This window comes from Pogona vitticeps, chromosome 2 (assembly GCF_051106095.1).
Source record: "Pogona vitticeps strain Pit_001003342236 chromosome 2, PviZW2.1, whole genome shotgun sequence".
Lineage (NCBI taxonomy): Eukaryota > Metazoa > Chordata > Lepidosauria > Squamata > Agamidae > Pogona > Pogona vitticeps.
The window spans coordinates 75,161,386-75,175,876 of NC_135784.1; the positions used below are offsets into that span (position 1 = coordinate 75,161,386).

At 42.2% G+C, this 14,491-nt stretch overlaps 1 protein-coding gene across 2 annotated transcripts in view; it reads left to right on the forward strand.

Moving 5' to 3' along the window:
- The window catches only part of CENPP (centromere protein P), a 225,166-nt gene that overhangs the window by 204,403 nt on the left and 6,272 nt on the right, over positions 1 to 14,491 (forward strand). For both annotated transcript variants that reach the window (XM_020806629.3, XM_020806630.3), the window contains exons 7-8: positions 10,326 to 10,405; positions 14,161 to 14,252. In XM_020806629.3, the coding sequence (XP_020662288.3) occupies positions 10,326 to 10,405; positions 14,161 to 14,252 (172 nt within the window). The remainder of the gene's footprint in view (positions 1 to 10,325; positions 10,406 to 14,160; positions 14,253 to 14,491) is intronic.

A 14,491-nucleotide genomic window follows, 5' to 3' on the forward strand; every position in this document is an offset into this window, starting at 1 on the left:
TCTATTTTGCTGTATTCCTCTTTTTTTTTTTTTTTTGCTTCTTGGAATTGTTTGTACAGTGGTGCCTCACATAGCGAGGTTAATCCGTTCCGGATTAACCTTCCCTATAGCGAAACATCGCTAAACGGAATTTAAAAAGCCATAGAAACGCATTGAACTTCGTTCAATGCGTTCCTATGGCTTGAAAACTCACCGTTCAGCGATGTTTCTTCATAGCGCCACCATTTTCGCGTCCTCGTTAAGCGAGGGCAGGGCGCGAAAATGTGGCGCGGACCTTCCGGCGGCCATTTTGGAACCACCGATCAGCTGTTCTCCCCGGCTTCGTTATGCGAAGATCGCTAAGCGAATCGCTTAGCGATCTTCGCAAAGCGAAAAAACCCCATAGGGGCCATCGCTGAGCGAATGCTCCAGCGATGGCCCAGAGTGCCTCGTTAAGCAATTTCATCGCTCAGCGAGGCACTCGTTAAGCGAGGCACCACTGTATTTGTGCCTTTAGGTTCTTCTTCGTGGTCTCTGTGAATGCACACTATTGGGTTTAATCTGTGCCTGCACAGAGGTCTCTGGAACATTCTAGAGCTCAAATATGCATTCGCTAAGACCGCCCCCTAGTAAACGTGGCCCACCCGTCCTTATGATTGCCTCAGTTCCTTTTTGCCACCGCTGAGGTCTCATCTTCTGTTGAGCTCTCCGTTCACACAATCTGGTTCTTTTTTCTGAGGAAACATAATAATAATCATATTGTTGTTATTTAGAATAGACTCTCTTCATTATTCTTTTGCGAGATTTGGATTTTATTTTTCCCCTTTCCTTCCACTATTTCCCCCAGCCCCCCTTCCCTTCTGTTCCCGCCATTTATGGCCCCCACAGGGCCGCTTAAGAGGTACACTTCGTGCACTAATAAGTTACCTGTGTCTGATGGCCATGGTTCTTGCCTGTTTTGTCTGGGAGAATTGGATCAACCTGCTTCCTGCTCCCATTGTAAAAATTTTACTAAACAAGCCATCAAACTCCACCAACAGCGCCTTAAATCTTTCTCGCGGGAGTAGTCTCTTCGTTCCCCCGTACAAGATGGATGAGACACAGGGTTCACAACCACCACTGGTCCCTTCTGCTACCAACTCTCCATTGCCAACACGTAAATCTAAGTAAAAAATACCTAAATCTAAGTCTTCGGGATCAGCATCTCAATTGACTCCAACACTGAAATCCACTCCGAAACCAGTCAGTCCTAAATCAAAGAAACCAAAGAAGTCTTCCATCAATGCTCAGCCACTGGTATAACACCCTCCCCTGCAGGATCAACCATCTATCGATCTTGATACTGACCATGAAACCATTCCGCCTCCGTCCGGACAACCATCTTCTCCGCTGTTGGCTCAATCTCCCTCCTGGGCGGACACCTCGGCTGAGGTAACTGTACTACCTTATTTGGCCTGTTCAAGCCCCAAATCCCTGGGTTGCTCTATGTCCAGGTGTGAGTCTGAGTCAGCATCTGTCCCTTCTGCTCCATTGCCATTGCAGAAGAAGAGAGCTAAACTCCACCACATTGAGGACACTGGCCGTTCTGATACCACTCTCTCACAGCCTCCGAGACTTTCGGGACTGTCAGTATCGTGGGACTCTCAGGCTCGACAAAACCGGCCCAAGCGAGTCACCGTTTATGAGCCTCCGGCTTACTACGAACCACAGCTTAGACGGTATCAGCATCATCCACACCGGTACTGGCATTGTGATACCAAACGTTACGCTGAACCCAAGCGCCTTCAGTACACTACAGTCTACTACTACCCTTCGGATTCTTCAGAGTCTCCCTCACCACCTCGGTAACGGTCTGGTTACTATTACGATCAAACCTCAGATAATGAGGATGTTCCTGCCCCTGCGGTACCGAAGCCCCATAAAAAAAACCTCATAAATGGCACGCTCAAGCGGCTCCACTTCTGGTAACTTTGGTACCAAAGAAGCCAAAACCGCCATCCAAGGCCTCCGTACCGATGGCCAATACGCCTACTCTTTCTCAAGTCTGTTCATCATCCCTACAGGTCATGACTTATACCGGCCCTTCGCCCAGTACCGTAGACCTAAGAAACCTCAAAAGCATAAGTTGGATCACTCAACTCAATTGATACCTCGCAAAATCAATACCATGGCTCCCAAATGACACCAGCCAGACGCTCTTCCTGATACATCGGCCTCTTCATATCAACAGAGTTCTTTACTTTCACCAGCACAATCTTCAGATTCTGATTCAATAACACCACTAGAATCACACACACACCCAATCTTCCAACTCCTGATTCCAATGTGGCCGATACCAATCCGCCATCTCCATCAGAAGATTTCTCATCTTACTCACAATTGATTCTCCGCATTGCCAAAGCCATGGACCTTGAGATCCAGTAGCCAACTCATTCGGGATCTGGTAAGGTGTATGAGGATATTGATGAGGATCAGACTCCCCCACTTGGGTTGGGTTTCATTCCATCACTGCTCAAACTGATTAAGCAATCTTGGTCTAAACCATCTTCAGTGCCTCAGATTTATCGGAGAGTCAAGAATCTCTACAGAACCCATGGCACTAATACAGAATTTCTCTCAAAACATCTTCCTCCTAACTCATTGATTGTAGACGCAACACAAAACCGAGCACATAATCACTCTAACACCACTCCAAACAATAAAGAGGGCAGAAAGTTGGACATTATCAGCCATAGAGTTTATTCTCTAGCATCTTTCACCTTATGTGCTGCCAACTATTTAGCAGCAATGGGAGCCTACCATAGGTTCCTCTGGAACAAGGCCATACCGTCACTACAGTCAGGATCTGGGGAATACAAGCCTTGTGGTTTCACCTATCATCAGGAGACTATGGCATTGGCGAGACAAGAACGCATTACTGCACACCATATAATAGAAGCCACAGCCATAGCTCTACACAGACATGCCTGGCTACGCTACGCTCAAATATCAGAGGACTCTAGGATGCGTATTGATGACTTATCCTTTGATGGTGTGGGCCTATTTGATGGGAAAATGGACGAAATTCTTGACAACCTACAAAAGATGAAAAAGACAGCATGCTCATATAATACTCAGTTGTATTATTGTCCTCAGAGATATCACTGGTGTCATCCATATCCTTTCCACCAATACAAGTTTTTCCCGAAAAAAGAACGTTACTTACCTCACTCATCCTCCACGTTCCAACCGCATCAGCACACTCAGCATCAGCATCTTCACCAATCTTTCAGGCATCCTGATAAAAAGAACAAACTGAATATTTGACTCACCTACCATCTATATTCGTACCCTATCCACTCCTCCCGCCACCCACCTAGCACCCCATTTTCAATCTTGGGAATGCATAACCACCAATTTGTGGGTTCTGTCAACCATATCCCTCGTTTACGCACTAGAGTTCATTTCCTTTCCCTCAGTGTGGACTGTCCTAACCCTGCCATCCATCCCCCTCGAGCTAGGGATTCAATCTCTCCTTTCAAAAGAAGCCATTTCAATCATCAGGCCAAGTGCCTCCAACCCGGGGTTCTTCTCTCATTATTTCCTTGTCCCGAAATGAGACAGTGGTCGAGGGTCCATTCTCAACCTCTGTGACCTCAATTATTTTATCATTCAAAAGCATTTTCACATGGTGACTCTAGAACATATTCTTTCTCTTCTGCAAAAGGGAGACTGGTTCTTGGTCATTGACCTGAGTGACACATACTTCCATATTACCATCAGACAAGATCACCACAAATTTCTGCGTTTCTCCCTAGGTCACACTACCTACGAATTCAATACCCTTCCATTCAGCCTTTCCACCGCGCTGTATTTACGAAATGCATGGCTCCCACTGCAGCATACCTTCACACTCTAGGAAACTCAGTGTTTCCATACATCAACAACTGGTTACTCATAGCTCAGTCACATACACAAGCACTGAAGGACATTGCTCTCACCCTCTCTGGGCCTCAAAGTCAATGTCACCAAATCAGTACTAACTACCTCTCAAAGGGTTACTTACATAGGCGCTGTGCTGGACTCACATCGAGGGCCTATCTCCCTCGAGAACGTGCAGTCAAGATACATACTCTTGTCAACCACTTCCAGCCTCATGCGCTCGTCACAGCTCATCAAGTACAATGCCTCCTCAGCCACATCCGTTATCCAGTACGCTCAACTAAAAATGTGCTTGCTACAATCATGGTACCTCTCCCTATTCAACCCTCTTCTCGACCCACCCACAATGCTTCTGCAGGTCACTCCCGAACATGCCTCTCAGTTAATTTGGTGGATCACCTCGGCCAACCTCTTTCTTGGCAGACCGTTTGCTCCTCTCCAATTGATGGCTCAAATTACAACTGACGCCAGCCTTGTCAGTTGGGGTGCACATCGCAACAATCTGCAAGTTCATGCAAGCTGGTCTCCTTATGCGAAAGGTCTGCATATCAGCAACCTTGAATTGCTTGTGATTTACAAAGCGTTTTGTGCCTTTGAACCACTCATCGCAGGCACCACGGTGCAAGTGACCACAGACAATATGACAGCAATCTATTGCATCAACATACAGGTAGGTACACACTCTTTACCTCTTCTGTACAGTGGGGTCTCTACTTAAGAACGTCCCTACTTAAGAACAATCCAACTTAAGAACAGCTCCATTTGCTAAATTTTGCTTCGACTTGAGAACAGAAATCCAAGATAAGAACAGGAAAAAACCTTTCCTGCTGTTTTTTTAACCTTAGGTCATCTTAGGTTAAAAAAAATTCTCCCCCTAGTGGTAGAGTACGTATTAACCAGCTTTGCATTAGTTCCTATGGGAACTAATGCTTCAATGTACGAACGCACCTCTACATAACAAAAAAACAGCCAGAACGGATTAATTGGTTTTCAGTCCATTCCTATGGGAAATTTTGCTTCAACTTAAGAATGTTTCAACTTAAGAACACTGTTCCAAAACCGATTAAGTTCTTAAGTAGAGGTTCCACTGTAGTTTCTATGGACGGAAAAGAGCAGATACAGATTAAATGGTTTTCAATGCATTCCTATGGGAAATGCAGATTCAACATAAGAACTTTTCAACTTGAGAACCACCTTCCAATACGGATTAAGTTCTTAAGTAGAGCCCCCACTGTATCTTGTTGTCCAATTTTGGGAGTGGTGCCTGATGCACCAAATGTTCCCTATAGCGGTGCTCATTGCCACACGACGCAACCAACTAGCAGACTCTCTCAGCAGACTAAACTCTCAGATGCACAAGTGGTCCCTCAACGACACTGTATTTTTCCAACTGTGCACCAAATGGGGTCATCCAGACATAGACATTTTCACCACAGCAAGCAACACCAAATGCATCCGGTACCTCTCCAGAGCAGGCCTGGGTCAAGGCTCCCTTGGCGATGCTCTCATGGCAACATGGAATATGCATTTCCTCTATCTCTTTCCATCGTTCCCACTTCTCCTGCACACCATTGTCAAATTGTGATAGGACTGTTCCAATGCCATTCTGATAGCCCCTCTGGTTTCTTCCTCCACTCCTGTCCATGTTCTCCAGCCACTAGTAATCAAAGGCATATTGCTTCAGAGAGTGCAGGCGACATGCAGTTATTATAACTAATTCTCATCGTTAGCCTTACACCATAGGACTTCATCCACTCCCTTTTTGAAATTGTTCTCATTGGTGTTCCTCTGCCCATCTTTCAAGAGTGAATTTAATAGCTGTTATGTAAAAAAAATTGCGATGTTTTTATTTATCCTAAATCTCCTACCACCTTCAACAGATGACCTCACCATCTGTACCATGAAAAGGATGCCATTTTCACTACACTGTGTACATTCCTACCAGCCTTCTTTTATTTATTTTTAGAAGTCCCAAATGTTGTGACTTTTCCTTACGGGGGACTGTTGCAGTTTGTCGATCATGATGATTACTCTTCTATGCACCTTTGATGGATTTACAGCGTCTTTTTCTGAAATGCAGTGACCAGAATCATAAACAATCAATGGCTGCTTCACGGATTAATATAAGGCTTCTACCATGCCGGCATATTACTTTCTGTGAGAAAGTTATGCACACCATCGCTATATGCATACTTTCTCTCTCTAGAAAGGGCAAAATGTTCAGAATGTTATTTTTAGACAGTGTGTGCTTGGAGCATCCACTAATTTTAGAGCCCATGAAAATAACAAAAGATGGTTAGTAGCTTGTTGGTAATACAGACTGTTTCAACACCTCTGGAGAGGGGAAGGAAGAATTAGGGGTGGGAGTCCCAGCAGTATTCGGTTCTTCCATTTTCCTGGACTTCATCTGCTTGTGTGTTGTTGATCTACAACTACTAGGATCTTTTGAAATAATAAGAGATGCTGGGACAGCCACAGAAGATGTGGGGGAAAGTGTTTTATTTAATTTCATTTTATTCTATTTGCTATGAGCCCAAAGCCAGACGGAAGGAGATGCATGTATTTAGTAAAACACACATATTCAGGAGATAGAATTTGGTAGATATGGCTTTTCCAACTGTGGTGTCACAATGATTGAGGTGTCCCTTCACAGAATCACTCTTCCTTTATTAAAAAAAACAAACACACCAAAGGTAGGTTTGCAGTAATAGGAAAATATGATACTTGATTGAATTTGTCCTCCAATGCAAATCTTAATAGAACAGGAGTCTTAGCATATCTGACAACATCTGACTTCAAACGCCATTTGCTGCACTTATGAGAAATGCTTAAATACCGCAAATGGGCTTGTTTGTACTGCACAAAAGCATGTGTTTTGCATTACTGGAAATCTTCCCTGCTGTTTTGCCCAATGTGGATGGAAGAGGTTTTTTAGTCGTCATCTCTAGAGTGAAAACATACAAAGCTTTCCACCAGGAATGTGGAGGATTTTCCATTCCCATCAGGTAATTCTAACACAATCATTAGTTATTTTTGTAAAGCAAGGGCTGCTGGGAGCTACAGTGGCCCCAAGGGTACATCTTTAGGCTCTGTTAAGAAGTGCTTTTTGAATATATTAAGACTCTTTAAAATTGAGAAATCAATTTCCATTGGTTTCAGGAAAATGCTCAGCAACTTGAAGTTGAAAATACCATCTGAAATGCCGTGACTTAGAGCAGATCTTGACTGATTTATGGATGGCTTGTTTGGTGGCTGGCAACTAGCCATCGGCTGAATTGTTAACCAAAGGAAAATCCTTATCCCCCCCCCCCGAGCTTTGCATAATCACTGTGCAATTGGTTCCATCGTCTTCTGAGAAGGCCAGTTGGGAAACTAGGAAACCAGTGTGGGTGGCCATGAATGCTCTACCTCTTATGTCTTCTGCCATTCGTTGCCAGCTTGGTTGGTAACTAACGTGATTGAGGTTGCCCAACTATTCATTGCATTTGCTTTTGTAGTTTTACGACTGTAAATTAATATCCGGGATTGTTATTTTTGCTCCCAGTAGAATCCTCTGAGCATTTTTAAATTCTTTGCTCCAGTCGCTCCATGAAAGTACTTAAATGCAGCCTCAGCAAAACAGCCTGTGTAATCAGTATCTTCTCCATTGCCACACTAAGCAGTAACTGTTACTCCAAACTTTCTAGCCACCTTGCAAGGACATTTAACAAGGATTTTTCATGGAACATTTTGCAGACAGAAACAAATGCAATCCCGGCACATCCAGGGTAGGCAGTGTAACCCTCCAGACGTTGTTCGCCTAAAATTCGCATTTATTCCCATTTGCTCTAGCTAGCACAGCCAGAGGAGGAGTGACATGAGATGCAGCCTAACATGTCTGCTAGAGGCCTGCATTCATTTTGTTTTACAGGCTGTGTTTACTGACTACAAGATCACAGTTCTCAAGTTAGCACGAAAGCATAATCATGTAGCTTATGGCAGTTTGCTATGAAACTGGGGTGCTGAAATGCTGTCAGTCACATTAAGTCAGTGTTCCCAAGGAGAAAGTCCTGAAAGTAAAGCCCACCCTCCATGCTTCTCTCACTCCTCTAGCCACCTACTATGCCAGTCCCTGGTATTTGCCTTTTGTTGGAAAGCGGGAATCTCTTGTCTTGACTTGGCTCCGTCCAAGATCCATGACTTCTCCTGTTCATATAGATTCCAGCAGCAGCAAGGTTTCCACTTTACTTTTAATAATAACACATCTTCTGTTTTGTATCACTTCTGCAAGCTACAACAATAACAAGGGGGGCATATGGCAACCATTTCTATATTCCAGATGTATCTGAAATCTTGCAAAATAATTTGTCTCCAGTGCATTTCCAAGAAATGACCTAATCTTACTATATTTTAACCGGTCCCCTTTGATCTGTGCAAAATGATTTAAAGAAGATACCTTATTTTGTAAATCAGCCAAATGTGAAGCACATGTGTTTACTCTGTAAAGAAAGTGGTAGAAGTTTGAGGACGTTCCTTTCAAACCGTGTCTATGAATGCAGCCATTGTTAAAACAATTACAGCCCAGATCACTGCAATCTCTCTTTTGAATAAATGATCAAGATATAAACTGCTGTGAAAATATCAGTTTTTAATAATTCAGGCTCTTCATAATTGCCTGTGTCCTGAGCACACTCCTGTACTGCAGTGAGTCCTGGACCCTTTGTGCATGGCAGGAGAGCAAGCTGAACACCTTCCATATGACATTTTGGTATCACCTGGTAGAACAAAGTCCCAAATAGAGTAGTCCTAGAACAAGCTGGAATTTTTAGCATATATACATTACTGAAACAGCGAACGTCCCAACCCCATATAGTATAATATAGTAAACAAGCAGCTTCTTCATTCTGACTGAAGAAGCTACGTGGATGAGTAGCAAAACATTTCAGCCTTATAAGAAACAAGTCCAGTTGCCATGGCTCAGTTTCCAGATAACCTCCACCTGGATGACTGAGAATCTTCACAGACTTAGAATCATAGAAAAGTGAAGTTGGAAGGGGCCTAAAAGTCCAAACCCCTGCTCAATGCAGGAATACAATCAAGCATATCTGCCAGATGATTATCTAAGATTTTTTTTTGAATGCCTCCAGTGTTGGAGCAGTCACCAACTCTTGAGGTAATAATAATAATAATTTATTGTCATTGTAAGTATATACACATACAACGAAATTCACTGGTTCCACTGTCGTACTGCTCTAACAGTTATGAAGTTTTTCCTGATATTGAACCGAAATCTGGCTTCCTTTAACTTGAGCCCATTGTTGCGTGTCCTGCACTCTGGGATGATTGAGAACAGATCCTGACCCTCCTCTGTATGACAGCCTTTCCAATATTTGAAAAGTGCTATCATATGCTTCTCAAGGCTAAGCATGCCAAATTCTTTCAGCCTTTCCTCATAAGGCTTGGTTTCCAGCCCCCTGATCATCCTTGTTGTCCTCCTCTGAACTTGTTTCAGTTTGTTAGCATCCTTCTTGAAGTGTTGTGTCCAGAATTGGACACAATACTCAAGGTGAGGCCTAACGAGTGCACAATAGAGGGGGACTAGCACCTTGCAGGATTTGGAAACTATACTGTGGTAGAGTGGTACAATATACCAGATGGGTGGGATATAAATTGAATAAATAAATAAATGAAAATAAAAATAAATACTTCTATTAATGCACCCTAAAATAGCATTTGCCGTTTTAGTAGCCACATCACTCCGTTGGCTCTGTTTTTTCCCTGAACTTTCAAGGCTTTCCCACAGCATAGTAACAGCTGCATTCCTTGGGTGGTGCAGTGGAGGAACCCGTTCTCATATGGGTTTGTCCCCCTCCATCCAGTTGGAGGTGAAGCTAATGTGCAGTTTTCTTAACTCTTTTTCTAATCCCCATCCCGCACTCCCCTTTCAGCTTATTTCTCCTGCATTCACCCAGTTGAATGGGCTGCTTCAGTTGCTACAAGGGGGGCATGTAGGTGTTCTCTGTCATTTCTCTTTGGCCACAGAGCTAAAAAGCACATCCAGGACCATGCAAAGGATTTGCACAAATATGAATCTGTGTGCCTAGTGCTGGCATCATGCTACTAGCCTGCTTGACCAGTTTGCCAAGCAGGAGACACTGCTGCTGTTCCAGAGTGCCAAGCCCTAGACCCACATTGCTACCACCCTAAATGTGTTCTCTTGAACCTTTGGAACAGCCAGAAACAATCTGAAAGGAGCTCACCTAATAAAATAGCACATGCTGCTAGTTTTATGTTCTTTGGGACTAAAATATCATTAGATCTAGGGTGCACAGATGAATTTTATATCTAATAATTACTTGGCATATCAGCAGATTTTGTAGACTCCAATATATATTCCTTTACAAGAGGCTATAATACTGTGGATTGTTGTTTTGTTGTTTCAATAGATCAAGTACCCTGATGTTGTTGTACTTCCTGAAGGAATGTCTGGAGATTACATGATCTTAAGAAACACTCAGCTTCCTGGGTAAGACAACTTCATAATGCTTTTTGAGGAGTCATTTTATAAACTGTAATAAGCAACAAGTGAAATCAAATTACAGTTGAACCAGATGGAAAGGGGGAAGTAGCTGAATTAGATGGAAAAGAGGTGGTGCAAAGTGTCTTGATATTGATGTTTTCAGAAGCACATGTTTTAATAACACAATGGTATGATTAAGGGCTTGTCTATATAGGCTATTTGGAGTGTGGCTAAATAGGGTTGCTTAAGTTTGCGATCCTTGCACCTCAGGTGACTCTGTTTGGTCAGGCTCTTTTGGAATCTGTTCATAACTTAATCCACCACCAGCTGGTATTCAACAATGGATTCAGCTGCAAGGAGGTTCTTGACGAGACCTTTAAGAAATGTCACAAGGAAAAGAAAAAAATATCCCCTCTTTGTCTCCTATCTCCCCATGCTTCCAGGAGGAATTTTTCAGGGTGGTTTTTTAAAAAAATTTGTTTGTTTGTTTTGTGATGCAGCACATCAGCACTGCCATAATAGATTATAAAAACTTTTTTTAGCTTTCTTTACTTTTCCATGGAGCAGAGGAAGTGTTTAAGTGGTCAATATCCTGAAGTGGCTATCTTCTTAAGCCATTTCACTATATGGGAAATTGAAAGCGACAGGCAGTTTGACAGCCGCAAGCTCATTTTGGTTTCTTTCCATCAATCGCACATGCTGGAAACCAAAATGGAGAAATCCTACCTCACCAAAATAGTAGAAATGCCTACCAGAGACCCAGAAGGGTGCAGATAGGAACACTCTGGGGATGGGATGGTTTGCTCTATCCATCAATGGAAAAAGAAGCAAGCCAGCCCATCCCTGCAGTGGATCAAACGGCAGGACAAATGACCTCACTGTTTTCAGAAATTCCCAGATGAAAGTGATGCTGATAGAAATGTTCTCTATCAAGCACAACACATATACATTTGTTGGTGTATACGTGTTTAATTTTGATATCATAATTACTATGTTTATTTTTTTAAATTGTTGTTTGATGTTATATTTGTTTAACATGTAAACTGCCCAGAGTGGGCTTGGCAGCCAGATGGGTGGTGTAGAAGTCAAATAAATAAATAAAATAAGCAGGGACACTTATTTGAGAAGGAAAAGCTTTGCAAAGCTAGATTTTTCTTAGAATCTGCAAATTAAGTCTCTCCAAAACAGAAATATAAAGCAAGAAAGACCTGATTTCGATAGAATCAGTGCTTAAAACAAGGCTTATTATTTACTTCATAGAATTTAGCTAGAAAGTTACTAAAATTCTCAAAATGTTTTTAGCTTTCTATAATTTTGTATGGTATAATAGCAGAACACAAGCAGACTATGCCTGTATTCGACAGGTTTGAGTCTTGCTTTATTTTGCTGTAAAAAAGATCCTCACTTCAAATGTTTGGAGGGTTAAGCAAGATCCCCAGGTGTCAGAGAAGGAAACTTCAGTGCTCATTGGTGTTGAAGGACGAGGGTGAATGAAGCATAGACTAAAACCAGTCAAAGTCTTTATTCAGAGCAGAAAGAAAAAAGCCACATAGTCTTACAGAACCCAGAAACAAGAATGGGTGATACCTCTATTAAGGTGCAACTATACGTTGCTGCAATTAGATTCACAGCCTTTATTGCATTAGAAATCTCAATCAGTGCTCACACAAGGGCTGCAGATTGATTCAGGTTCACCATTCATACATTCACCATTCATGCAAGTCACATTGCAGCCCACTGCCCCCATTCCTTCCATTTCTTCCTCTCATCCCACTTCTGCTGATCCTTTGTGGTTCACTGTGAAATCTTTTTCTCATTTAAAGCTTCAGAATGCTTCATTTCTCAACAACTTTTCTATAGAAAAATAACATGGAAACAAACTTCACTATCTTTGGTCACAGTTTCTCAGTTTAATCCATGCCAATAGATTAAAATCATATGCACTGAGATTAGGTAATTCCTACATGCTTTACTTGAAAGTAAGGGAAAATAAGAGTAATGGACGGGAAGAGGAAGGTGGTGGTCGCTTTCATAGAACCATTCTGATGTGTGAATTTTGATGTATTTTGCAAAATTATTGTTCAGATTTTTGATGTACTAGAATCTTAGACTGAGAATACCTTTCGATGTTATTTTTCTGTAGAAAAGATTTTGAGAAATGTAGCAGTCTAAAGCTCTACAGAAACCTACAGAGCAGAGTTAGCTCCAAGTCTTCCCAGAGTAGACTCTCCCTTTTTGTATTGTCCTCCTCAGCTGGCACTTACTGTTTCAATAACTCACTTAGAGACACTGGTAAGAGAAAGAACTAAAAGGCTTCATTTACTCACAGTTCTGAACAGATCAAAACAGCATATTGTAAAAACAAATGACTGGTTACATGAACTGAACTTAACTGATTCATAGCTGCATATTGATTAATTACATGACTAACTGACTAATGACCAACACTGACTGGGAAAAAAGAGCTAGGAATATCTCTTGCTTAGATTACTGTGGCTCTCTTCAAAATATGAGGCAGTGAGGGAACATTTGATTGTTGTTGGACTGATTGACAGTCCCCCTCATCCAGATAGGTCATTCCCAGCCAAAACCACTTAAAGGCAGCATACAAAGGTTGCTAAATTCAAACAGCATTTGCTTCAGAGCAATAGGGTCTTCCCACATCATAGGAAGCTTACCACGTTTGACAGAATTCAGAACTAGCAGCCAATTCCCCCACATTAAAATCATGGTGCTTTGCTTTTGCATTTTACCGTGAGCATTATGTCCCAACTGCATACATCACCAAACACCACAAGCAGAGATGCACCACATTCACAACTAACCATACAGGAAAAAGCCTGTTCAAATTAGGTTCGAGCTTCAAAAGTGTAGAAGCCACCCAGTGCCACAGAAGAAGAAAAAAGCCACTTTGGGAGCAAAAAGGGCAGGGCCAAATTGAATTGCCCTTTCTATCATGCAGTTGGTAAAAAGTACTTCAAATTCACTCACTTTGTAAGCAAATCCTGCGGTATTATACCATCTAGTTGCATGCTTAAACCACTAGATTCTCACAAACAGGCAACCTTTGGAGTCCTGCAGGTCTCTTAATCAGGTACGTATTACAAAGCTGGGGTGAGGGTGCAGAAGAAACAGATGAGTCCCCCAAATTATCATGCCCTACTACTGAGGCCAGGCTCTTGTTCAAAGTGAGTTCCCAAATGGAGTTTGTAACCTTGTAAGATCAGCTTTAGGCAACAGCTTTCATCTCAGGCGGTTTCGTTGTCTTCCCCATGGGTGAAAGAAAAGGTCTGCAAGCCACTCGACTTCTTTCCCCATTCTCTTACATTGGAAGTAGCTCGACAGCACATAGCAATGGATGAGGACATCGTGATAAGCGTGTTCAGTTTATTTCCTGCTTGTCAGAGTTGTGTCAGACATAGACTAAGGATGCCTTCTTTTGAAACTTGGGTTGTCCTTCCATTCTAGATTAAATCAAGCCTGAACTCTCTCTGTCTAAAAGCAAAAATAACATAACTAACAGTACAGTATCGTACTTTAGGCACATTGTGATAAGACTCAACTCTCTAGAAAAGATAATAGTGCCAGGGGAAAATTGAAAGCAGCAGAACTTGACAGCACAGATCAGTAATACAGCCCCTGAATGTCTTCATAGAGAGAGCTAAGGGAGTGCATTTGTATGAGATGCCCAATGTGCCCATTCACCTCATACAAAATTTTCCAAGAACACTTTGACATGTAATATTCTTTGCCCTCAACAGATTTGAATTAATGATTGTTTGGAAGATACATGTGGAGGAAGAAGGAAAAGTTATACCAGCCTTGGACCTCCTGCACAAAATACCAGTATCCGGTATGCTTACTCACTGTATATTTCTCTTTTTCATCACATCGATTTCATTCAGCTTTGGTAGCTTTCTGTTGACTAGGAATCTTTGGGGTAGATAAGAAACTGCTGAATATTACCCAATGAAGGAGAGTCTCTCACCCTCCAAAGTAGTCTGTTTCACTGTTCTTGGTATTATGAAGCTCTTCGTAATATTTAATCAAAATTTCCTTTCTTATAATTTGAACTAATTGCTTCAGGTCGTA